This window comes from Pleurodeles waltl, chromosome 1_2 (assembly GCF_031143425.1).
Source record: "Pleurodeles waltl isolate 20211129_DDA chromosome 1_2, aPleWal1.hap1.20221129, whole genome shotgun sequence".
NCBI classification, from domain to species: domain Eukaryota; kingdom Metazoa; phylum Chordata; class Amphibia; order Caudata; family Salamandridae; genus Pleurodeles; species Pleurodeles waltl.
Window position 1 is genome coordinate 249,355,832 of NC_090437.1, and position 26,764 is coordinate 249,382,595.

The following is a 26,764-nucleotide window of genomic DNA, read 5'->3' on the forward strand; positions in this document are numbered from 1 at the left end:
CTGCACTGAGCAAATGGAAAATGCTAGCAAGAAGCTTGCTCACTGGGGAAAAAGAGGACTTTATTATTTTCAGTCTATGCAGTTATTCCCCATTTGGGTGAGAAAACTTTTGATTGTGGAATTTGGTGCAGGATACCTGCTAGAATCTGAGATTTTCCCCTACTCGTAACTCCGCACAAATTTTGTCATTGTGTATTACCTTCTGTTGAAAGTATATAGTCTTGAGATGTAGCATAGCTCCATTTTACATAGTACCCTGGGCTTTAGAAAGATATTTCTGAGCAGAACAGCAAGTATTGTCTAGGGATGAACCTTCCTTCCAAATGTTTTTGTAGTTATCTGTTTAATTATCTTATTTAGTGCAGGAGCAGTAGTTTTCTATTTTCAAAATACATAAGGGATTTTTGTCATGGGGTAGAGTAAAAAACTTGTGGTTCTTTTGTAATACTCTTTCCTAATCAATTGGATATTTTTTATGTTACTGTGTTCTGTTAACTGAAATGTAGCTGCTCTACCTTGTGCCAGCCTCTGATCAGCCCAATCAGGCTGAGCGCAGACCATGTCCACAAATTATTTCAAAGGCACTGGCAAACGCAACCCATTCAGAGTTTGCTATTTTAAGCAGACTTCTGCTGTGTTCCAGGAGATGGGGCTGAGACCATTTTGTGCAGGAGAAAAGTCCTGGGTCGCACATGGCTCCCCGTCAGCTTCCAAGTTGTTCAGTTTGCCTAATGGCAAAACAGCATCAGTGCCTTGTACAGGGCGTTCCTTTCCCGACCTGGAAAATAAAGTGGCTCCTGTGAATCCAGTTTGGGGACCTTGGCCTCTACTGGTTGCCTCACAGTCAGAGATGATTTCTTCTGCAAAGATTGATAGCTATCCATTAAGAAGTTGTCTGGGATATGTACCTCTTGACAAGTAACAACATGAATTTGTTAGTTGGTTGTAGGCAATTCTCAGCTGCCATTTTCTAATGGGCCCTCACTGAGTTAAAAAAACATGCTTTGAGAGCATATAGACCACCTTCTGCCTCCTGTGTTGGATCCAGGTTATATGATTCCATAGGATGACTTGCAGGATCAGGGGCAGTTGCAGGTGGGGGGGGGTCTCTAGATTGTCTACGGCATATGTGCTATTGTGGGGCCTAGCCTGGGCTTAGGCCTGGGTCTAATGGGATCAAAAGCTCTTCTAAAAGGCAGGTGATATAAAAAAAAACAAATGGAAGGGCACAGATCCTGCTCTGCTGATTCATTAAAAACTCCAAGTGGCGCAGCAGGTAAATAACTAAGTGTGGGTCCTTTGAGTTTAAGACTACGCAATCCCCCTTAAAATCTTTTGGTGATGGACCCAGCTAGTCTATTCTATGGGCCATTATAATCCACTAGGCCCATCAACCACCATGCTTTTCTTGCACCAATGGACTTCTTTGTTTTTTTAGGCCCTTATAATCCTAAAAAGTGTGTTCAGCCAGAGTAGGGACCCCTTCAGAACAACAACATATCAGGTACTCTCGGGAGGAGGTGAAGATGCATTATATGTCTGCTGTTCTGTTGGGCTTGTGAGAGCTGAATGTTGGGCTCATCAAAACGGGATGGACATGCAGATCCTGTAACATGATCCAATTTAACATCACTCTTAACTTTAAAGTTTGTTCTTTTGCTGGCATTTAATGCAGATGGGAGAGGAGTAGCACCAGTGATAGCAGGATGAGGGGTGGCACTCACTGTGGTTGTCTCGTGTGACCCAACATTTCCAGTCATAAATCGATTGTGTGACTCAGTCGACGCTTGCACTCTATCGGCCAGGGATTTAATCTTCCTCATGATATCCTGATGAAAGTTTTGTAGATGGCCTCTAAATGTGCAAAAAACATGGTTACATCGGTCTTGTATGCCTTTATTCCTTCCAATGGGATAGAAAGCGTGTGCGGGCCGGCAACTTGATCACTTCAACAGACTCTGGTGGGATTACTGGATTCTGATATTTTGGCTGTAACTGGTCCATCACTCTGTGCCTTCTCTTCCTCCCTCTTCGTCTTGGGGGGACAGGGAAATGCAGCAGAGATGTCATCCAGATGGTCATGGACTATACAAGGTTTCCCAATTCTGCCTTTATTATTTTCCTGCAATAATATGTTAATAGATGACGCCGGCCTGATGTTTCTCCAACCTTTATCACTGTAGGGCCTGTGCCATCTTCTGGGGGCTGAGTTTCAATTTGTGGTGACGGGACTTTTATCAGTCTTGTACCGCATCAATGTGATCCTCAACTAACTCAAGTTTGGTAGTAATGGTTGCCATAGCTGAAGAGAAGTAAGAGGTAATAGCGGGATTAGAGAGCAAGCCCTTTTCTTCTCAGCTTCTGGATTGGATTGATTTACTTTTTCCCAATACTGTGGAAACTGTGGAGAGTAATCAAGCTAATATCAAGTTAATCTCACAATTTAAATTTGACAAAGAACGCTTTATGAGCTAGGAGGCCTAACTTGTTGCCAATTTTTTTCTGTGCTTTCTAGACTCTCAAATTTCCTTTCACCTGCCCTCAGAGTCAAGGACCAAGAGGGGGGCCCAGGCAAGCCTCCTCTACGCTATGAGGGGTGCGGATGGGCCAACTCTTGGCCCAATCCTTGCCCAGGCCAGTGCCCTGGCATGCCCAGCACAGCGGGCCACTGGCAAGCTCTATATAGTGTTGCAGGTGCAGCCCCACATCCCACCTGTAGTCTTCTGGTCAGGGGCTCTCAGGGCTCACTGAGACTCATAGTCCCTTCAGACACTGGAAAATGTTCTGCTTAGCGGGCTGCTGGCAAGTGCTAAGTAGCGCAATAGCTGTGGCCACACCTCCTCCCTATATGCTTTTGGTCACGGCTTCTTAAGTCTCACTGGGACTCATGTCCCTCCAGGCATTGGAAAATGTCCAGCGCATCAGGCTGCTGGCAAGTGCTATATAGTTCTACAGGTGCGGACCGCCCTCTGCCCTGTATACTTCTGGTCACGAGCTCTCAGGGCTCACTGGGAGTTGTAGTACCTCCAGGTGTTGGATTGCCATCTGTAAAGCCCCAATGAACCTCTGCATCAAGGTTGGTGCTTGATTAGTAAAGTAACAATATAAAGGCTGATTTTAAGTAAGACAGACCTATTGAATTTGTCTAAGTGTCAGGAATAGAAACTTCAAAAGACATGCCTATTGGCTTTATCTGAGGGTCAGCACATCAACATATATAAACATATATATACCATATAAACATATATAAACAGACCCATTGGTTTTGTCAAAAAGTCAACACAATAATTTAAGATAAATAAATTATTGTGTTAAAGTAATCCTTATAAATACATACACTAGGAATGTGTAATAATGTTTTTTTTAAATATTTAAAATAAAGATTTTGTGTTCAAAATAATGATAAAGGTGTGTATGAGGTTTAGGCCACAAAATACAGCCATAAAGCCCACCACAAGACGTCCCCCACACTCTAGCTGAAGAGCAATCAGCTCCAGTTCGGAATTCTTTAAAAATAATAATAAGTTCTCCTGGGGTAATGCTTTTTATGACCCAGGAGACATATAGGCCCTCATTCCAACCCTGGCGGTCTCTGACCGCCAGGGCGGAGGGCAGCGGAAGCACCGCCAACAGGCTGGCGGTGCTTCCAGGGCTATTCTGACCGCGGTGGTAAAGCCGCGGTCAGAAAAGGGGAACCGGCGGTTTCCTGCTGGTTTTCCCCTGGCCCCCTTCCCGCCAGCCTGTTTCTGGCGGTTTTCACCGCCAGAACCAGGATGGCGGGAACGGGTGTCGTGGGGCCCCTGGGGGCCCCTGCACTGCCCATGCCACTGGCATGGGCAGTGCAGGGGTCCCCTAACAGGGCCCCATACAGATTTTCACTGTCTGCTTTGCAGACAGTGAAAATCGCGACGGGTGCCACTGCACCCGTCGCACCCCTGCAACTCCGCCGGCTCCATTCGGAGCCGGCTTCCTCGTTGCAGGGGCTTTCCCGCTGGGCCGGCGGGGGATCTTCTGGCGATCACCCGCCGGCCCAGCGGGAAAGTCAAAATGACTCCCCCGGTTTTATGACCGCGGTGCGGTCTTTCAGTGGTTTCCGACCGGCGGGCAGCGCCCGCCGCCTTCCGAAGTCGGAATGAGGGCCATAGTGTTTTTGTAAACAAAATATTCTTGTGGGCTGCTGTGCTCCATGCAGTCCCCCAAAACACTTTTGTAACATGTTGGTGGTACCACTTGTCAGAGTGGGGCACCATAAAACAGGGAAAAATATATACATGAGCCCTTGAAAAACATTATAGGGCACTCCTGGCTAGGAGCAGTGAATAACAAATGAGACACTCACACTTTATGTACAGGTGAGGGCTGCGGGAGAGACCCAAGGCCTCTCTGGCCTCTACCAGCTCCCCAGTCAGAACCCACTCTGGGATGCCAGTCATTTTTATTTTTACCTTGGATGTCCCTAGGCCATTCAGGGCACCCTAAACCTCTTTAAATGTGGGGGCCATGAGATGATCTTCAAATCCTCCACGACCGTTGCCAGATCCCTAGTCAACACCCTTCTTGTGTGATGGTGGGAGCTGACTCTATTGATTTGCTATTGCCCCAGAGGAAACACTTTATTTTCACTCCACCCTGGAGAGAGCAAAGATGGTTTCCCTGCACACTAGAATGCAAGGAGGGAATTAGATTCATATTCCTTGCCTGAATTCTCCTGGGTAGGGAACAAGACAATGCCTCTGAGGATTGGGTGATGGGGTCCCCGTGACACAGTTTCTCATTGGGTCCTTGGAGATGTCATCTCCGGTGGCCATTCTATGGCTTGAGGAGAAAGGTTCTACCTCCCTCATCCTTTTAAAAAAAATATTACTGCAGATCTGTAAATCTTCCAAGGAGCCACTGTACTGTTTAAACAAATATGTTTTCGGCCTCTGAGAGGGGGAGTCCTTCTGACCCACCAGGCCTAGGGGAGTCAGGGTATCCCTACCATGTCCCCTATATGTTTGTCTACATTTTTTTCAGGACAAGGTGACCTATTCCCTGAGTTCTCAAATGCTGCCGCAATATCTTTATTGATGTTGTGGCAACTAATCAGATTGTTATCTTTGATCTGTTGCGTCTACTGATCCTCTCAAATGTGAAATATGAATACATTTTAAACCTTAATTTCTTAAAAACTACTATACAAATTTATACCAAATCAGAAACAAATGCTTCCTGTGTAAAGATCTAGCTTTCTGCCAAATTTAGCATAATTCCATTTATTTGTTTTAGAGCTGAGATGAATGAGACCTTTTTTTGGAAAGTTTCATGAAGATTCACAAGACAGAGATCCTCGTGATTTTCTCCACCCCTTCTGCCTGGAACGATTCCTGGTCCCCACCCCCACGGACCATGCGCTCAACCGTGACATCATTCTGGACTCCACTCTATTGATGACCCGCCAAATTAACACCATCTCATCATCAAGCTTCCACACCCTTTGTCTGCTGTGGAAGATCTTCAAATGGATTCCCCCCCCAACACAAGGAAGACAGTCACTCATGCACTCATCACCAGCAAACTGGACCACGGCAAAGCACTATATCCTGGCATTATCAAGAAACTTCAATCAAGGCTACAACAAGTCTAAAATGCACCAGCAAGACTCATCCTGGACATCCTCCCGACACAGCCAAAACGTCTCCCACCTCAGGGACCTACACTTGCTCCCAATCCACAAGCGCATCACAGACAAACTCCTGATCCACACCTTCAAGGCATTGCACAACATAGGACCAGCATCCCTCAACCACCACCTTACCTTCTACGTACCCAACAGTTATCTCCGTTCCTCCCAGCTCGCCCTTGCAGCCGACCCCAAAATCTGGAAAACTACAGCAGAAGGAAGATCCTTCTCCTACCTAGCAGCCCGGACATGGAACACACTTTCCCTCAAACTCAAGCAGACCGCATCACTGAAGCAGTTCAGGAAGGACCTCAAGACCTGGCTCTTTGACTGAGCAGGACGCATTCATTCTGAGCCTTGAGACCCTATGGGTGATTAGCCGTGCTTTACAAATCCTTGATTGATTGATTGACAAACGGCACTAGACTTATAAGATAAGCAAACCAAAAAATCTATTTGCTATGGAATCATTGTCCTAATTATAACTACCCAGAGCCAGTGTGGAATTATTTTGCAGTATATTTTGTTCCCCTAAACAAATAAAAATGTTAAATACAGCATTTCTTCTGCAGTGACCGTGCTGCTCTTACACAATTAATAAGCACACCTGACAAGCATACCCTTGAAGGCCCTTTCTTGATGCATGTATCTACCAATTAATCCTCCACAGTAAATATTGCAAACACTGAATCCTGTCAGCAAAAAGTCACACTGTTCCACATTACACTTATATGTTAAACCTATTATATATTGTCAATGTACTACAAATAATATTTTTAGGAAACATGCTTTTAATTTGTGAGCTTTGCATTTAAAATGTGATTTATAAATATTAACACTTTGGCACCTACGAATATATACATTTATCAAAATATTGGAAGACATATATGCAGTCAATGTATTCTAAACTGATGATGCTCAAGTTCTTTAAATTAGTGCGTCCCAAACTTTTAAGAAAAACAACCCACATCGTAGAATAACAAACTTGTGTTACCTACCTAGCTTTAATGGACAAGAGGCAGATGTTTTTTTAATTTAACTAAAGCATCCTGTGACAGCACACATTATTGCATACAAATAACTATACGTATAAATCATAATTAAGTGGATATTTATAATTTGTGCATGGTCAAGTAAAGTATCTTGATTTGTTTTGATCCTATTAACCCTTTGCTTCATTCACTCTACGGAATTACATATAAAGTGCTAGTTTGCTTTCCTAACTGCTGAATGTGTAGATCATTTCCAGACATTTACATGTTGTTGTTTGGCACAAAAAATATCATCCTACATCCTTTCCTTTCAAACTCTGTTTCCTAGAAAGATTGTTACATAATTCACTTTATTTTTCTTTCTCTGGCTGCAGAGTGAGAGCAATTTGTAAACACCAATCTCCATGTTAAAAAATGAATCATGAAATTGTCAGAAGACATATCCTGGCATTTGACCTCTGTCCTTGCAGTACAGCAAACGTGATTAAGATAAATATCTAATTTAAAGCCAAATTATTTATTACTTGAACATTCACAGCCCACCAAAATCATGTCCCTATCCTTCAGTGGGTCATGGAACAGAGTTTGGGGAGCACTGTTATACAGAGTACTAAAATCAATTAAACCCGCAATGTAATATAAAACAATTACTAAGGAGTAACTACCTCGAGGCTAAAGTAACAGCAACCTCGTTGTCTGGAAATGTCACTAGAACCCCTCTACAGCAAACTACGCGCACATTGACCAGTTGTCTGTGAGGTATTTTCTGTGTGTCTCTCTCTCTCTGTCTCTATTTAGAATAGTCATTCTATCTGCAATGCCTATCACAAAAAAGAGCACAGTTTGAACTCCTACTGATTAGAAGCATAGCAGAAAGACTTTTATGAATAAAAACAATGGCTCTTGGCTATTGTGAAACAATAGTTACTCTAGGCTTTTAATGAACACTAATTGAATTTATTGAATTGATGTCTCTTTATGTTGAAGTTACCAGAAGGTGGTAGACCTGTACATCAGATCTACTATAAAACAAGTGTGCAAAAGCCATACATATACACACGGCACCCACATTTGTGAGTATTTTTTAAAAAATGGGTGGACCAAGATTAAAAAAGGAAAAGCTTCAAATGAAGCCAGTGCCTCCGTGAATTCCAAATGTGGCGGATTTTCATTAAAGTCGATTTTGTGCTTACCATAGAATAAAAATCACAATCGTGTAGTCCATACAAGATGCTCGGTTTGGGACCTCTCAATAAACTATTTTTCCTGTTACCATTTTGGGCAAATGAGAGACTACTTAAGTGAGTGAACCACATTTTTAGAGAGTTTATTTCACATTATACAAGGCCATATTCTGTGGCTACTGGGTAAAAGGTACTGCCAACACCAATAGAAATTCCCATTACATATCCACACACTACTGGCAGACAAGGCCCTAGAGTGTGCCCACCAACAATTGTCATATAACCTGCATTGATGGGTTTTTGGCTTTGCACAATGGGTCCTGATTTAACTAGGTGGTAAGTATAAAATACCTGCTGGGCATTTGTATAAGCAAGTCACTGATTTAGTTATTGGTAGCAAGGCATGGCCTGCACCTATTCCCTGTTCCCAAATTGGACTGGGACCGCCAGCTCTGCCAGGCCATCAGGCAACCGAAAAGTGGCAGTACTGGTGGTCCAACCGTGGCCGAACCGTCATGGTCATAATGTGGAGGTCAGACCACCACCGCGAATCTGGCGGTCCCAGGACCGCCAAACTCGTAGTTAAGGCCTTGGTCTTCAGCGAAGCTTTCCAAGTTGGCCTAGCCAAAACCTTTCGTAGCATAATAAATGGATTTGAACTGCATTTCCCTTTAATTTTTGTCTTTTTGCAATACGCTAAAGAACTTGATGAAATATTAAAATATCTACAATGATAAAACTACTTGAGTAGGCATTTCACTTTGTTGCACTGCTGCACTTCTTCGTGGCTTTACTAACTATAGGGGTTCAAATAGATCCTTAATCAACATGTACTGGTGGTCAACTATAGAGATGATACTTGTAAAAAAAACTAATATAAAAGAGGAGGTGAGGTGAAGACAGCATAAGTTATATCATCTTTTCATTTCACGCATGAACAAGCGGATGCTCTTTAAATGAACAAACCAGATATCATCCACAACATATAGCGCTAAATTGCTTTTCTAGATGAGGCAAATATTAATTCTGTGACATTTTAATTAAAGTGCAACCAACTTGTTATCTGATTGTGTTGCAGTATGTTCCTGCGAGCGTCATTAGTGCTTGTTTTTTGTATTTCAAACATTAGAACGTCTACTGGAATACAAATATGATATGCTAAAGGTAATATCACAAAACTAAACATCTATCGTTGCACAAAACCCTCTAAATTAGTGGAGCAAATGAACGAGAAAGCCTACCTGCATGACATTTGTCCATCACGTTGATGTTATGAAAAGTTCAAACTCTTTGTTTCTGAGTTACAGGCCCTACTTTACAACAATCCCACTATCACAATCATGTTGTGAATTTTATTTTTTGCATTAATTGTAAAGTATAAAGTCGATGAAAAATTTGTGCAGTTCTACTTGCGCATCCAACGTATCTCGGGAATTCTCAACATTATCACTTAGTGACTCTAATATACTTGAAACAAGATATCTTCACAACAGGGTGCACATTGTGAAATTAGCTACGTATTACATATCTGTAATTTATATGACTTGGTCTTCCATTTTTTTATTGCACACTTATATGAGAACAATACAAAATTGAAGTTTTTTAGGAAGCACATCATTAGCAATGGCACTATGCAGTCACTTGGTATTAACCGTTTAGCTATACAAAGAACACCACCTCGTTTTTAAATTCAGGATTTAAATTGCATTTCACTTGGTCAGACGTGACAAATCTATGCCACACTTGGAGTGCCCAGTCAGAGGTCTGCATCTTTTATACATGTATGCTCAGATTTACTAAAAGTTTGCGGAGGGTTTGCATCACATTTGTGGTGCAGCCAGACACAGAATCCATTTTGGCATTTACTAAGCAAAGAAAAGTCAATTTGCATGACTTGTGTGCTTTAATAAATACTAAGTAAATCAATGGAGCTCATAGCACTTCGTTGTATTACCTTGCATTTGGAAGGCGTTACATGGGTGCAGAATGAGCATTGTTGTGCTTCCACCCAAGTATTTTAATGCAAGCCCAGATTTGCAAATACTTGTATACCTGGGTTTGTGCCAAAATGGTGCCCCAACCAGACAGAGGTGTAACAAGGAGAAATATCCCCTTTTCTCCTTGTTACTTTCTCTTTCCATGTGTGCTGCATTCTGCAACACATGTGAAAAGAGGAATATAACTCTAAGGACTGTGCAGGTATGCCTTCCTGCACAAATAAAATCCTGGAAGTAACACAGGCACCCTTGCATAATGGTGCAAGGTTGTGTGTATGTTAGTGCTAGGTAGTCACAAGTGGCCAGGCACATAGATGGAGCTCTACAGCACCATATCTTGGTAAATATGGTATTGTTTAGCTCTCTCCCATCAATGCAATACAGTGCAGTAACTTGCCTTGCTGTGATGCACTGTGTGAATTATTAATACATTTGCCTCACAATATTTAGTGAACATTAGATTTGTTCCTCAAGTAGGCATTGTCTAGTTCAATTCAGAACATTTATACTCTTGTTGTTTATGATGCACGTGAAAGAATGACTTAATTTAAATATCTGAACAGTGTGCTACATTTGTACCATAGCCCCTGTTAGTGATTGGGGTATCTGTCTTAGTTTGCACCAAGGTGCATCTTTGAATAGGTGCACAGGTTACAAACAGAAACAGTATGCCCTATTTCAATGAATGTGCTGCTACGAGGGCAGCCACAAAAACATGCTGCCCTGGGCGCAGCTCACTCAGTGAAATATGAAGCAGCTATCTTACAGCTTTTCCATGTTTCAAAATGCAGGCAGCAAGCCGCCTACACTTTGAGGAGGGGAGAGATCTCCATGCAGTCAGGTGCAGTGAGTGATTGCACCTGTCTGTATGCAGGTGTCTTGGGGGTAGCTTGGGACCCACTTTCACCCATCTAGAGGGCTTCACTCAGGGTGGGCACTGACAGTGCACCATCTTTTGGTGGTGCACTGTTAGTGCGTTTCCTAAGGACATGTTTGCCTCTGTGCTGGCATCAATAATACAGCATGAGCGCAGAGGCAAATTCCCTTATTTGCATGGGGCAAACCCCCAGTGCAAATGAGAAAACACCCTTTCATGATAGAATATATGCGGTCAGCACTACCAGAGGTGGCCTTACGAGCATCTGCAGCCCCTTCTGTAATAAAATAATGACCCAGGGGCGCAAAAAGCAGGTCCATATTCCCATTGTGCCCCCATGGCACTATCTGTAATACAGCCCAGGTGTGTAGTAGGAATAGGTGCTGGCACAACCCTAAGGGGCATATTTATACTCCGGTTGCGCCGAATTTGCGTCGTTTTTTTCTACGCAAATTCGACGCAAAACTAACTCCATATTTATACTTTGGCGTTAGACGCGTCTAGCGCCAAAGTTCATGGAGTTAGCGTCATTTTTTTGCGTGAACACCTTCCTTGCGTTAATGATATGCAAGGTAGGCGTTCCCGTCTTAAAAAATGACTGCGATGCATATGCGTCGTATTTATACTCCCGGGCAAAAATGACGCCCGGGAGTGGGCGGGTCTAAAAAAACAGCATTTGCGCCGGATTTTAGCGCCTGGGTCAGGGCAGGCGTTAAGGGACCTGTGGGCTCAGAATGAGCCCAGAGGTGCCCTCCCCTGCCCCAAGGGACACCCCCTGCCACCCTTGCCCACCCCAGGAGGGCACCCAAGGATGGAGGGACCCACCCCAGGGACATTAAGGTAAGTCCAGGTAAGTATTTTTTTTAATTTTTTTTTGTGGCATAGGGGGGCCTGATTTGTGCCCCCCTACATGCCACTATGCCCAATGACCATGCCCAGGGGACAGAAGTCCCCTGGGCATGGCCATTGGGCAAGGGGGCATGACTCCTGTCTTTGCTAAGACAGGAGTCATTTCAATGGGGGATGGGCGTCGTAAAAAAATGGCGCAAATCGGGTTGTGGCGATTTTTTTGCCTCAGCCTGACTTGCACCATTTGTGGACGCCCATACGCCATTTTCCCCCTACGCCGGTGCTGCCTGGTGTACGTCGTTTTTTTTAACGCACACCAGACAGCGCCGGCGGCTAATGCCGGCTAACGTCATTGAATAAATACGGCGCCCGCATGGCGCTTCAGAATGGCGTTAGCCGGCGCTAATGTTTTTGACGCAAAACTGCGTTAGCGCAGTTTTGCGTCAAAAAGTATAAATATGGGCCTAAGTAACTGAGGGATGCATTAGCTTTTGCACTCCCACCAGTCTTTCCTTTCCCTACATTAGTCAGCAGCTGTTGTAGGAACTTGCACAAAGCACTCAGCAGAAAAATATTTCCCTGTTGTAAATGAAAGAGTCATGTTTATCAATGCTCCTGCAGGGCGTTGCGATTGATGAACATTACCTAATTTTTAGCTGTTTATAGGTTAATACTTTGTTATGCATGAAAAGAAGATGCAGAACAGGGTGGCACATGCAAAGGACCTCAGCCTCCCCAACAAGATTCATGTTCCATTCACAAATATGCAGTGTATGTGTTTTGTGCCCCTGTGTATATTTAATAAAAATAATTTTTACTTAATCTCAAGAAATGTTCTCCAAATTTAAGATATTAAGTTTATTATATAGTTTTAAGTTTTATTTATATATATATATATATATATATATATATATATATATATATATATATATATATATAACAAAACAAAACCCTTTCAGGGTTAGAGTGACACATAAATTATGCATAAAAGAAGAGAGACCTCTGGGTAGTTCCCAAATTTAGGAATACCCTGCAACACCTGCGGCACTCTAGATTTGCTCACCTCAAAAGTCTGTTTATCTAGCAAAGTTTGTAAGCATAGGATCAGCACAGTGCTATCCATGCCGAGCTAGATAGGGACATAGCCTTTTGCTATTTGTACAGCAAAATCTTAAAGCTGTAAAATTACAAAACTAATTTAGCACTTCAGGCACAGTATTACAGCCTTGAACTGGTAAAATATCATCCAAGCCTACCGGAAATAAATAAACGCAAGCCCTGACACATGTTTCGTTCTCATTAGAGCTCTTCAAAGGGGATTAGCATTGTCCAGACACAAGAGAGTACCCAGTATAAGTCAAAACAAAGCCATTTCAGGGTTAGAATGACACATAAATTATTCAAAAAAGAAGAGAGAACTCTGTTTAGTTCCCAAATTTAGATGGAGAGCAGCTCCAGTAAGGAGTACCCTGAAACACCAGTGACACTCTAGATTTGCTCACCTCAAATGTCTCTTTATTGAGCAATGTTTTTAAGCATAGGATCAGTGTAGTGCTATCCACACCGAGCTAGATAGGAACAAAGGGGCATAAATATGAGCCCCTAGCTCCACCGGAGCATCACGTAAAGTGAAACTCCGGTGGTGCTATGCACTTTGCCGTATTTACAAGGTTGCGTTTACTCATTCCAGATTGGCTCGGATAGAGAAAGAGAGAGAAAGAGAGAGAGAGAGAGAAAGAGTGAGTGTGTGTGTAAACACACACACATCTGTGTGCCCCTGTGTGCATTTCTCTGTGTATGTGCGTACATATGTTTAAGTGTTTGTGTAATGGCACTTAAATGCATTCATTGCTCCTGCACAGACTGTAACTCCAATGCCCCATCAGAACAACTACAGAAACCCCCAAGAACGTTGCTTCTTTTCAAGGTCCCCCCAGCCTCACTGCAAAAAGTGTTTTTCCATGAACACTTTTAGAATAGTCTCTGACTTGCATTTGACAAGTGAGGACAACTCCTTGAAACATCTTCTGTAACTGTGAATGTGATGGGGACCACAGGCCTTCCTTGGCTTCGTTTGCATAAAGTCCTTCATTGTTGCCCCTCTGTGCACTTAGATCAAAAGAGCACTGGTGTATCAATAGCCCCTGCAGCTCCTGCAGTGCGGGGGGCCCTGAGCTGCAGGGGGCCCCGTCAGCACAGTACACTGTGCATGGGCTGTGGGCCCCTTGTTTGAGCCCCTCTGTATGGGTGGGGGACCCTCCTCAAGTTTCATTACTTTACTGCAAAAGGTCAAATGATGGAGTGCAACAAGGGGGAAAAAGCCTTTCTGTTAAGGTTTAGTGTGAGTGCTTTCATTTTCTACCAACTACGAATAATATAACCAATTACCCGCTTTACATAATGTAAGCTGAGCACATAAAGCATTGCAACGCAAATTCATGTATTCTCTTTTTTATGCACTCGACCTTAATTGATATTACAGTATAGATAAGCACATAAGTGCAATGGGCAGTTTTGGTTTTGCATGGGGACAGAGTCATGCACATCTGAGGTACTTCATGGCAACAATTTGTTGTTTGTGGGTTGTGGCACACCTATTCCTCTTAAGCGTGGTCAAATAAGTTGGTTGTATATGGCCTAATTTACAATCTCCATATAAAAGCACTGATTTCCTTGTCCTATAGAAAATAGAATCCGACACCAAAATACAATTGGCTCCCTTAACGATTCAGATAACTAAAAAAGAAGCTCACATTTACGAATCTGGGCATTCTTGAACTAGAAAGACGCTAGGCCATATTTATACTTTTTGACGCACAACTGCGCCAACGAAGTTGTGCGTCAAAAATGTTAACGCCGGCTAACGCCATTCCAAACCGCCATGCGGGTGCCTTATTTATTGAATGACGTTAGCCGGCGCAGCTGACTGGTGTGCGTCAAAAAAAATGACTCACACCAGGCAGCGCCGGCGTAGGGGAAAATGGAGCTTGGGCGTCAAAAAATGGGGCAAGTCAGGTCTGAGGCAAAATTTTGGCCTCAACCTGATTTGCGCCATTTTTTTTTACTCCCAACCCCCATTGAAATGACTCCTGTCTTAGCACAGACAGGAGTCATGCCCCCTTGCCCAATGACCATGCCCAGGGGACCTATGTCCCCTGGGCATGGTCATTGGGCATAGTGGCATGTAGGGGGGCACAAATCAGGCCCCCCATGCCACAAAAAAAATAAAAAATACTTACCGTAAGTTCCCTGGGATGGGTCCCGCCATCCTTGGGCGTCCTCCTGGGGTGGGCAAGGGTGGCAGGGGGTGTCCCTGGGGGCATGGGAGGGCACCTCTGGGCTCCTTCCGAGCCCATAGGTCCCTTAACGCCTGCCCTGACCAGGCGTTAAAAAATGACGCAAAAGCGGCTGGACGTCATTTTTTAAGACCCGTCCACTCCCGTGCGTCATTTTTGCACGGGATTTTAAATAAGGCGCACATGCCTTGGAGTCATTTTTTAGAAGGGAACGCCTACCTTGCATATCATTAACGCAAGGTAGGTGTCCACGCTAAAAAATGACGCAAACTTCAAGATCTTTGGCGCTAGACGGGTCTAACGCCAAAGTATAAATATGGAGTTAGCTTTGCGTCGGATTTGCGTAAAAAAAACGACGCAAATCCGGCACAAACAGAGTATAAATATGCCCCGCACTGTTTAGGTATTTTGCGATGCATGGGAGACTGCATATATTTGCGGTTGCTGCAGGCAATGTTTTGGGTATATCAGTGAAATCAACAGTACAACTGGTCCCACAGATCATACATAATACGGCCTTTCACACAGCCTAAAACGGCCCACACACTGACCTGTCAAACTAGCTCTTCTGGCACTTCCAGATTGCTGCTATAGGCCAGCCTCACGTGGATACCTAATGCAAGCGTAAATAAAATGTCTTCATCACCAGGCATTCTGCACCAAAACACTTTTATTAGGTGTCACTTTAGCCCTTGAATTATGGTCTTCTTTGTATAGGATGCAAGTGTGGAAAGTGGCGAACATTATCAGTGATCTCACTGAGACCGGGATTTAAGGTAATAAGTAGATTACCATCGAACATATTTCTGAAAAAGATTATAGCACCTCTGCAAAGGCGCACAATCTGGAAACCATTAAAATGCAAATATGTGCTAATGTTTTTGTTCTAGCTTGAAAGTATCATCAAAGCAATTTTCTTACTTTTAATCTTTAATTAAAAATGTTTATTTTTTTCTTTAGGCTCTTTGGAGTTCTCCAAGTACAGAAGGCTCGATTTATAAAGCAATCAGACCAGTCCATTGTTTTCAGCATTATCAGATCAATACGAACATCTGGACGCAAGATGCTTTCCACTGATGTTTTGAATGAAAAGCTTTATTAACATGTGTAAACATGTACTTCACAACACGTCAAGTGGTGCACCATGTGGAAGAACTCAGCTGCTAAGCTCAAGTTTTTTTTTAATGATCAACAAATAATTTAATTATTGTTCTTGACATTTGTGTAAAGCTCTATTTTCATCGCCGGGATTTTAATAAACAAAAGGAAACACCATCTTTCAGTCCCTCGGAGAGAGAACATTTTATAGCACTATTTAAAGCATTGACTAAGACGCAGCATTATCAGAAAAAAGCACTATTCTGGGATGTTTTCACGCTGTCACGTGACTGCACCAAATATTTGTTTGTATGAGTATACTTCTTGCCCAGATTTACTAATATTTAATGCAACACAGCGCAGCACAGCAACCAAAGCTGCTGCTCTCTCTTGTGTCAAAGTGAGAGAGAGAAAAGGTGTGTCAAATCAACTAAGATGTGGTGCATTTTTTCCCCTGACGTCGGTGGGCTTTTGGTTGCCATTCGCAAATGCACACACCTGTGCGCCATAGAGCAAGGGTGTGTTTCTTCTCTAAAGTATTTGTTTGTTTCTGCAAAGGGGCCCTAGAAACAAAAAAACTATCCTTTAAGACTTCTTCCAATTGTCTATGTGCGGCACACATGCACACCAGGAAAAATAAGGACAAATGAAAACCTTAATCCTAGTGATACCTGCCTCAAGGAGATATAACGTTTTATTGGGAATACCTGTCTGCAAATTTTGTGAGGTTGAGGAGATTTGTGTCAAAATCCCTGGGTAGTTTTATGGGAATGCTCATGTACCATCCATGGGATTCCCCCCTTGATGCATAGTAGAGCAAATTGGGACATTACACAATTTTGTGTTACTTTGAATAACTTTTTAATGGAAATACTTACTTGTGTTGCATAGTGAAACCACCTCAACACTTGGCGCTGGGCTTACATCACTTTTGTAATGCAAACCTAGCTCAAAGCATTAGTAAATCTGGGCTGTAATGTATGAGCAGACGGCTCAACATGGTTGATTCCGTTTTGGGCTGTGTTGTGTTTCTCAACAGAGTTTATAAATATAACATAAATAAATCGTAAATAAATGATTTCTAATTCATGTAAAATAAATGTTAATTGAAAAGAAAATGACGTATGATTACATTAAATTATAATTTTAATCTTCAATATTTTAGAAATGTAATTTTTTTAGTTACAGGCCTAACATTCAGCATTACAGAGGGCTGCTCTTTGAACAACTATAAACCCTACGATGTTCATGCTCTGGAAGTCATTGGTGAGATAACAGGTTTTTTGTGGCGTTATGTTTAAAAAAGGGTATTTTGGATTTCAAGGTATCTTTTGCACAATGGCTTAATTCAAGAGGTGTAAGAGTACACTGCAGTTTTCCTTCAGTATTTCCCATACTGCAGGGATTGCATTGGAAGTGGTGAAAGTTTGCACGGCCATTTGTGCTGATATTTGGAGTAAGGGTTACATAATGTTGTTCTTGTATTGGACGGTATGCACAGATGTCATTACTACATTTGTAAAGTGCGGAAATATTAGTGTGAAATTGCACCATTAATGGTCAAAACAGACTTTTACACTCTCCTTAATTGTCCGCTATGCTCAGTCAAGTATAATCATAAACTTTTGAAGACTTCTAAAAATTGAAAAATATACTACCCCAAGCCTCGAAAAAGTATAAAAATGTTACTAGACCTGCAGGTCGAGTAACTTCATTGATCTACTGGACCTAACTGTAATGTATTTGACCTGTAAACAAGATCAAATTGTGTGATCCTAGGCAATTAGTTTACAGTGTCACCTTTTTCTTGATTCTCACATACGAGTGCAGCCCAGCATTTTTGCTACTCAAAAACTCTTTTTTTGATTAAATATACAAAATGTTTACCCCATATATAATAGGAATCACGCCTACATATGTAGGACAAATGATCCATGACTTGCCTCTTAGTTTACTAACAGCATTGTCATCAAGGCAGAAATGTTTCTTTGTTTATGCTCAAATGCTCACTTTTAATAAGTATATTACTAAAGCATGATGTGGTAGAATACTGTATTTTACAGACAGTAAGGCCTACATTTATACTTTTTGATGCAAAACTGCGCGAATGCAGTTTTGCATCAAAAAGTATAGAGCCGGCTTGCGTCATTCCAGAGCGCCAGCTGTTTGCTAAATCGATGGAATCCCGCAAGCCGGAGCAAAGGGTGGGCTACCGTCTTGGAAATTTACATAAGCCAGGTGGGGGTGGCGATACGGGGGAAGGGGTTTTTGCACCAAAAGATGAGCCTAGGCAGGTTGGATGCAAAACAAATGCCTTTAACCAGCCTAGCATCATTTCCTGATTCAAAACCATTCATACCACATGACTCTTGTCTTATAAAAGACCGGAGTCATGCCCACCACCCCAATGGCCAGCACAGGGGACAAGGGTCCCCTGTGCGTGGCCATTGCACCCAGTGCCATGCAGGGTGGCAGATATAGGGGCCCTCAATGGCACTTAAATCTTTTTTTTTTAAATACTTACCTCTACTTACCCTACTTACTTGTGATGGGGTCCCCCATCCTCTGGTGTCCCTCGGGTGTGGGTGTTCCTGGGCTTGGGGTGGGCACCTGTGTGCTCTTTCCATAGTGTTTGACTATGGAAATGGGTCCACAGGTCTTCTAACGCCTGCCCTGACCCAGGCGTTAAATAATGGTGCTAGGAAGGCTTAGTGCCATTGTTTAGGCCCACCTCCCCCGTGCACTTTTTTGCACAGGAGGATAAATAAGGCGCTAGGGGCTTTGGTTCTTTTTTTGGATGGGAACCCCTACTTTGCATCTCACTGACGCAAGGTGGTTTAACACATCCAAAAATGACGTTAACTCCAATATTTTGACGCTAGATAATCTAGCATCAAAAATAATTATGGAGTTAAGTTTGCGCCGAATTAGCGTAAAACATGATGCTAATTCAGCCCAAAGAAAGTATAAATATGCTCCTAAATTTCCAAGAAATGTCCAAAAACCTTCCCACTAACTTGCAGCTTTACTAACAAAACTATGTAGAGTGTTAACAATAATCTGTGAAAACCGTGTTTCAGAAAACATATTTATCTTTTGCACATCACTAATGAGTTCTGATTTGTTTTTGACCTTTAAATTATTTTTTCATCACACATAAGCACACAAAATGGGCTTTCACTACTACTATAGTTTGAAATGTTTGTACAGTTGACTTTCTGTGAAATTAAAGGCTGTATGGTGTCAGGTTTTTCCTAATAAATAACATTTAAATAACTCCTTTTACAGCAGGTCAGAGAGGTTCACCTTACAAAATCCTGGAACTCTGCAGTGAGAAGGGAAATTAATTGTAAGACAAACTGACTTTTGACCTCTGTCTCTACACACATAGCAAATGTGACAACATAACAAGATTTAAAAGTGTCTTTATTGCTTCTTTACTCTCTGACTGAAGAGACACCTGTTCATTGTCAACTGCCAGAAGAGACAAGGAGGACCTAAAAATAGCTTCACCTGATAAAAAATGACTTGCAATAGGGAGTGGTTGAGAAACTTTCGGGGCCTGTACCCAACAGAAGTATGAAATGATAATGGTTTATTCATAACTTTTGTTTGTTTGAAATATAAAGAGTGAAATATTGGTATCAAGGAAACCTTTGTATTTCTCAAATGGGCACAAGATAAGGTAATGAGAAGCAGTGGTTATTTGCACTTCTCTCTATTCTGGGGTCCCCATACTAGCATGTGAATTACAGAACATTTCTCAAATAGATGTATTTTTTACACACTGTCTTACATTTGAAACGAAAAAATGTAGAGAAAAACAAGGGGCAATAACACTTATTCTGTTATTCTGTGTTCCCCAAAGTCTCCCGATAAAAATTGTACCTCACTTGCGTGGGTAGGCCTAATGCCTGCGACAGGAAACACAACATGGACACATCACATTTTTACATTGAAATATGATGGTTTTTTTTTTGGAAAGTGCCTATGAGTGGATTTTGGCCTCTAGCTTAGCCGACACCTAGGGACATCTACCAAACTTGTGCACTTTTTAAAGCTAGACACCTTGGAGAATCCAAGATGATTTGACTTGTTGGGCTTTCACCAGGTTCTGTTACCAAGAATCCTTTGCAAACCTCAACATTTGACAAAAAGAAACTAATTTTCCTCACATTTCGGTGAAAGAAAGTTCTGGAATCTGAGGGGAGCCACAAATGTCCACCTACCCAGCGTTCCCCCTAGCCTCCAGATCAAAATGATAATTCACTTGTGTGGGTAGGCCTAGTGCTCGCAACAGGAAATGCCCCAAAACACATTGTGGACACATAACATTTTCCCAAAGAAATCAGAACTGTTTTTTGCAAAGAGCGTAGCTGTGGATTTTTGCCTCTAGCTCAGCTGGCACTTAGGGAAACCTACCAAACCTGTGCATTATTTAAAACTGGACACCCAGGGGAATCCAAGATGGGGTGACTCGTGTGGCTCTCCCTAGGTTCTGTTACCCAGAATCCTTAGCAAACCTCAACATTTGGCAAAAAAACACATTTTCATCACATTTCGGTGACAGAAAGTTCTGGAATCAGAGAGGAGCCACAAGTTTCCTCCTACCAAGCATTCCCCCAAGTCTCCTTATAAAAGTGGTACCTCAGTTGTGTGGGTAGGCCTAGGTCCCGCGACAGGAAATGCCCCCAAAACACAACGTGGACACATCACATTTTCCCAAAGAAATCAGAGTTGATTTTTGCAAAGTGCCTATCTCTGGATTTTGGCCTCTAGGTCAGCTGGCATCTAGGGAAACCTACCAAATCTGTGCATTTTCAAAAACTAGACACATAGGGGAATCCAAGATAAGGGGACTTGTGGGGCTTTCACCAGCTTCTGTTACCCAGAATCCTTTGCAAACCTCAAAATGTGCCCAAAAAACACTTTTTCCTCACATTTCGGTGACAGAAAGTTCTGGAATCTGAGCGGAGCCACAAATTCCCTCCTACCCAGCGCTCCCCCAAGTCTGTCAATAAAAATGGTACCACACTTGTGTGGGTAGGCCTAGAGCCCGCAACAGGAAATGCCCCAAAACACAACGTGGACACATCACATTTTCCCAAAGAAATCAGAGCTGTTTTTTTGCAAAGTGCCTAGCTGTGGATTTTGGCCTCTAGCTCAGCTGACACCTATGGAAACCTGCCAAACCTGTGCATTTTTTCAAAATTAGACACAGAGGGGAATCCAAAATGGGGTGAGTTGTGGGGCTTTCACCAGGTTCTGTTACCAAGAATCCTTTGCAAACCTCAACATTTGACAAAAATAAACTAATTTTCCTCACATTTCGGTGAAAGAAAGTTCTGGAATCTGAGGGGAGCCACAAATGTCCACCTACCCAGCGTTCCCCCTAGCCTCCAGATCAAAATGATACTTCACTTGTGTGGGTAGGCCTAGTGCTCGCAACAGGAAATGCCCCAAAACACATTGTGGACACATAACATTTTCCCAAAGAAATCAGAACTGTTTTTTGCAAAGAGCGTAGCTGTGGATTTTTGACTCTAGCTCAGCTGGCACTTAGGGAAACCGACCAAACCTGTGCATTTTTTAAAACTGGACACCCAGGGGAATCCAAGATGGGGTGACTCGTGTGGCTCTCCCTAGGTTCTGTTACCCAGAATCCTTAGCAAACCTCACAATTTGGCAAAAAAACACATTTTCATCACATTTCGGTGACAGAAAGTTCTGGAATCTGAGAGGAGCCACAAGTTTCCTCCTACCAAGCATTCCCCCAAGTCTCCTTATAAAAGTGGTACCTCAGTTGTGTGGGTAGGCCTAGGTCCCGTGACAGGAAATGCCCCCAAAACACAACGTGGACACATCACATTTTCCCAAAGAAATCAGAGTTGTTTTTTGCAAAGTGCCTATCTCTGGATTTTGGCCTCTAGGTCAGCTGGCATCTAGGGAAACCTACCAAATCTGTGCATTTTCAAAAACTAGACACATAGGGGAATCCAAGATAAGGTGACTTGTGGGGCTTTCACTAGCTTCTGTTACCCAGAATCCTTTGCAAACCTCAAAATTTGGCTAAAAAAACACATTTTTCTCACATTTCAGTGACAGAAAGTTCTGGAATATGAGAGGAACCACACATTTTCTCCTACTCAGTGTTCCCCCAAGACTCCCGATACAAATAGTACCCCACTTGTGTGGGTAGACCTAGTGTCCGCAACAGGAAATGCCCCAAAACACAACGTGGACACATCACATTTTCCCAAATAAATTTTAGCTGTTTTTTGCAAAGTGCCTAGCTGTGGAGTTTGGCCTCTAGCTCAGCTGGCACCTAGGGAAACCTACCAAACCTGTGCATTTCTGCAAACTGGACACCTAGGGGAATACAAAATGGGATGACCTGTGGGGCTTTCACCAGGTTCTGTTACCCAGACTCCTTTGCAAACCTCAACATTTGGCAAACAAAATACATTTTTCTCACATTTCGGTGACAGAAAGTTCTGGAATCTGAGAGAAGCCACACATTTTGTCCTACTCAGCATTCCCCCAAGTCTCCCAATACAAATGGTATCCCACCTGTGTGGGTAGGCCTAGTGCCTGCAACAGGAAATGCCCAAAAACACAATGTGGACACATCACATTTTCCTAAATAAATTAGAGCTGTTTTTTGCAAAGTGCCTGGCTGTGGATTTTGGCCTTTAGCTCAACTGGCACCTAGGGAAACCTACCAAACCTGTGCATTTTTTAAAACTGGACATCTAGGGGAATACAAAATGGGATGACCTGTGGGGCTTTCACCAGGTTCTGTTACCCAGAATCCTTTGCAAACCTCAAAATTTGCCCAAAAAACACTTTTTCCTCACATTTCGGTGGCAGAAAGTTCTGGAATCTGAGCGGAGCCACAAATTCCCTCCTATCCAGCGTTCCCCCAAATCTGCCAATAAAAATGGTACCACACTTGTGTGGGTAGGCCTAGAGCCCGCAACAGGAAATGCCCCAAAACACAACGTGGACACATCACATTTTCCCAAAGAAATCAGAGCTGTTTAAAAAGCAAAGTGCCTAGCTGTGGATTTTGGCCTCTAGCTCAGCTGACACCTATGGAAACCTGCCAAACCTGTGCATTTTTTCAAAATTAGACACAGAGGGGAATCCAAAATGGGGTGAGTTGTGGGGCTCTCACCAGGTTCTGTTACAAAGAATCCTTTGCAAACCTCAAAATTTGCCCAAAAAACACTTTTTCCTCACATTTCGGTGACAAAAAGTTCTGGAATCTGAGCGGAGCCACAAATTCCCTCCTACCCAGCGTTCCCCCAAGTCTCCTGATAAAAATGGTACCTCACTTGTGTGGGTAGGCCTAGTGCCAGCGACACCTAGGGAACCCTGCCAAACCTGTGCATTTTTCAAATCTAGACACAGAGCGGAATCCAAGATGGGGTGAGTTGTGGGGCTCTCACCAGGTTCTGTTACCCAGAATCCTTTGCAACCCTCACAATTTGGCAAAAAAAAACACCTTTTTCCTTCATTTCGGTGACAGAAAGTTCTGGAATCTGAGTGGAGCCACAAATTTCCTCCTACCCAGCGTTCCCCCAAGTCTCCTGATAAAAATGGTACCTCACTTGTGTGGGTAGGCCTAGTGCCCGCAACAGGAAATGCCCCAAAACACAACGTGGATACATCACATTTTCCCAAAGAAATCAGAGCTGTTTTTTTACAAAGAGCCTAGCTGTGGATTTTGGCCTCTAGCTCAGCCAGCACCCAGGGAAACCTACCAACCTGTGCATTTTTCAAAACTAGACACCTAGGGGAATCCAAGATGGGGTTCCTTCTGGGGCTCTCACCAGGTTCTGTTACCCAGAATCCTTTGCAAACCTCAAAATGTGGCAAAAAAAACCACATATTTTTCTCACATTTCGGTGACAGAAAGTTCTGGAATCTGATAGGAGCCACACATTTTGTCCTACTCAGCATTCCCCCAAATCTCCAGATACACATGATACCTCACTTGTGTGGGTAGGCCTAGTGCCCATAACAGGAAATGCCCCAAAACACAACGCAGACACATCACATTTTCCAAAAGAAATCAGAGCTGTTTTCTGCAAAGTGCCTGGCTGTGGATTTTGGCCTTTAGCTCAACTGGCACCTAGGGAAACCTGCCAAACCTGTGCATTTTTCAAAACTAGACACAGAGGGGAATCCAAGATGGGGTGAGTTGTGGGGCTTTCACCAGGTTATGTTACAAAGAATCCTTTGCAAACCTCAAAATTTGCCCAAAAAACACTTTTTCCTCACATTTCGGTGACAAAAAGTTCTGGAATCTGAGAGGAGCCACAAATTCCCTCCTACCCAGCGTTCCCCCAAGTCTGCCAATAAAAATGGTACCACACTTGTGTGGGTAGGCCTAGAGCCCGCAACAGGAAATGCCCCAAAACACAACATGGACACATCACATTTTTCCAAAGAAATCAGAGCTGTTTTTTTGCAAAGTGCATAGCTGTGGATTTTGGCCTCTAGCTCAGCTGACACCTATGGAAACCTGCCAAACCTGTGCATTTTTCAAAATTAGACACAGAAGGGAATCCAAAATGGGGTGAGTTGTGGGGCTCTCACCAGGTTCTGTTACCCAGAATCCTTTGCAAACCTCACAATTTGGCAAAAAAAAAACTCCTTCATTTCGGTGACAGAAAGTTCTGGAATCTGAGAGGAGCCACAAATTCCCTCCTACCCAGTGTTCCCACAAGTCTGCCAATAAAAATGGTACCACACTTGTGTGGGTAGGCCTAGAGCCCGCAACAGGAAATGACCCAAAACACAATGTGGACACATCACATTTTCCCAATGAAATCAGAGCTGTTTTTTTGCAAAGTGCCTAGCTGTGGATTGTGGCCTCTAGCTCAGCTGACACCTATGGAAACCTGCCAAACCTGTGCATTTTTTCAAAATTAGACACAGAGGGGAATCCAAAATGGGGTGAGTTGTGGGGCTCTCACCAGGTTCTGTTACCCAGAATCCTTTGCAAACCTCACAATTTGGCAAAAAAAACCCTCCTTCATTTCGGTGACAGAAAGTTCTGGAATCTGAGAGGAGCCACAAATTTCCTCCTACCCAGCGTTCCCCTAAGTCTCCTGATAAAAATGGTACCTCACTTGTGTGGGTAGGCCTAGTACCAGCGACACCTAGGGAAACCTGCCAAACCTGTGCCTTTTTCAAAACTAGACACAGAGCGGAATCCAAGATGGGGTGAGTTGTGGGGCTCTCACCAGGTTCTGTTACCCAGAATCCTTTGCAACCCTCACAATTTGGCCAAAAAAAACACCTTTTTCCTTCATTTCGGTGGCAGAAAGTTCTGGAATCTGAGAGGAGCCACAAATTTCCTCCTACCCAGCGCTCCCCCAAGTCTCCTGATAAAAATGGTACCTCATTTGTGTGGGTAGGCCTAGGCCCGTATTTATACTTTTTGACGCTAAACTGCGCTAAAGCAGTTTAGCGTCAAAAAGTTTTGCGCCGGCTAACGCCATTCTGAAGTGCCATGCGGGCGCCGTATTTATTGAATGGCGTTAGCCGGCGCTAGCAGACCGGCGCTGCCTGGTGTGCGTGGAAAAAAACCACGTACACCAGGCAGCGCCGGCGTTGGGGAAAATGGCGTTAGGGCGTCTTAAAATGGTGCAAGTCAGGTTGACGCCAAAAAATCGCCTCCACCCGATTTGCGACATTTTTAACGACGCCCAGACGCCCTTTACATGACTCCTGTCTTAGTAAAGACAGGAGTCATACCCCCTTGCCCAATGGCCATGCCCAGGGGACTTAAGTCCCCTGGGCATGGTCATTGGGCATTGAGGCATGTAGGGGGGCACAAATCAGGCCCCCCTGTGCCAAAAAAAAATATAAAAAAAATAAAAAATTATACTTACCTGAACTTACCTGAATGTCCCTGGGATGGGTCCCTCCATTCTTGGGTGTCCTCCTGGGGTGGGCAAGGGTGGCAGGGGGGGTCCCTGGGGGCATGGGAGGGCAGCTGTGGGCTCATTTTGAGCCCACAGGTCCCTTAACGCCTGCCCTGACCCAGGCGCTAAAATCCGGCGCAAATGCATGTTTTTTTGCCCCGCCCACTCCCGGGCGTGATTTTTGCCCGGGAGTATAAATACGACGCATTTGCGTCGCAGTCATTTTTTTAGACGGGAACGCCTACCTTGCATCTCATTAACGCAAGGAAGGCGTTCACGCAAAAAAATGACGCTCTTTCCTCATACTTTGGCGCTAGACGCGTCTAACGCCAAAGTATAAATATAGCGTTAGTTTTGCGCCGAATTTGCGTCGAAAAAAACGACGCAAATTCGGTGCAAACGGAGTATAAATATGCCCCCTAGTGCCTACGACACCTGGGGAAACCTGCCAAACCTGTGCATTTTTCAAAACTAGACACAGAGGGGAATCCAAGATGGGGTGAGTTGTGGGGCTCTCACCAGGTTATGTTACCCAGAATCCTTTGCAAACCTCACAATTTGGTGAAAAAACACCATTTCCTTCATTTCAATGACAGAAAGTTCTGGAATCTGAGAGGAGCCACACATTTCCCCCCAGCGTTCCCCCAAGTCTCCCGATAAAAATGATACCTCACTTGTGTGGGTGGCCCAGGTTCCTGCAACACAAAATAGCAAAAGCCTGTAGAGAGTGAGGGGATAGCACAGCGAGTTGATAAGCATATATTTTTCTTTTATACATCTTTAGGCTGACTCTGCTTTGGGGATCCACCCAAGTGAGGTGTCATTTTACTTGAGAGACTGAGGGGAAGGCTGGGTGGTAGGAAATTTGTGC

The 26,764-nt window shown here is 43.4% G+C and overlaps 1 protein-coding gene across 1 annotated transcript in view; it reads left to right on the plus strand.

Annotated features, from left to right (window-relative positions):
- CCSER1 (coiled-coil serine rich protein 1) overlaps positions 1-17,112 on the plus strand; it is a 2,320,004-nt gene extending 2,302,892 nt beyond the window's left edge. Inside the window, exon 10 of the mRNA XM_069237981.1 lies at positions 15,818-17,112. Within this exon, the coding sequence (XP_069094082.1) occupies positions 15,818-15,934 (117 nt within the window). The 3' untranslated portion in view covers positions 15,935-17,112. The remainder of the gene's footprint in view (positions 1-15,817) is intronic.
- Positions 17,113-26,764: the final 9,652 nt, after the last annotated feature.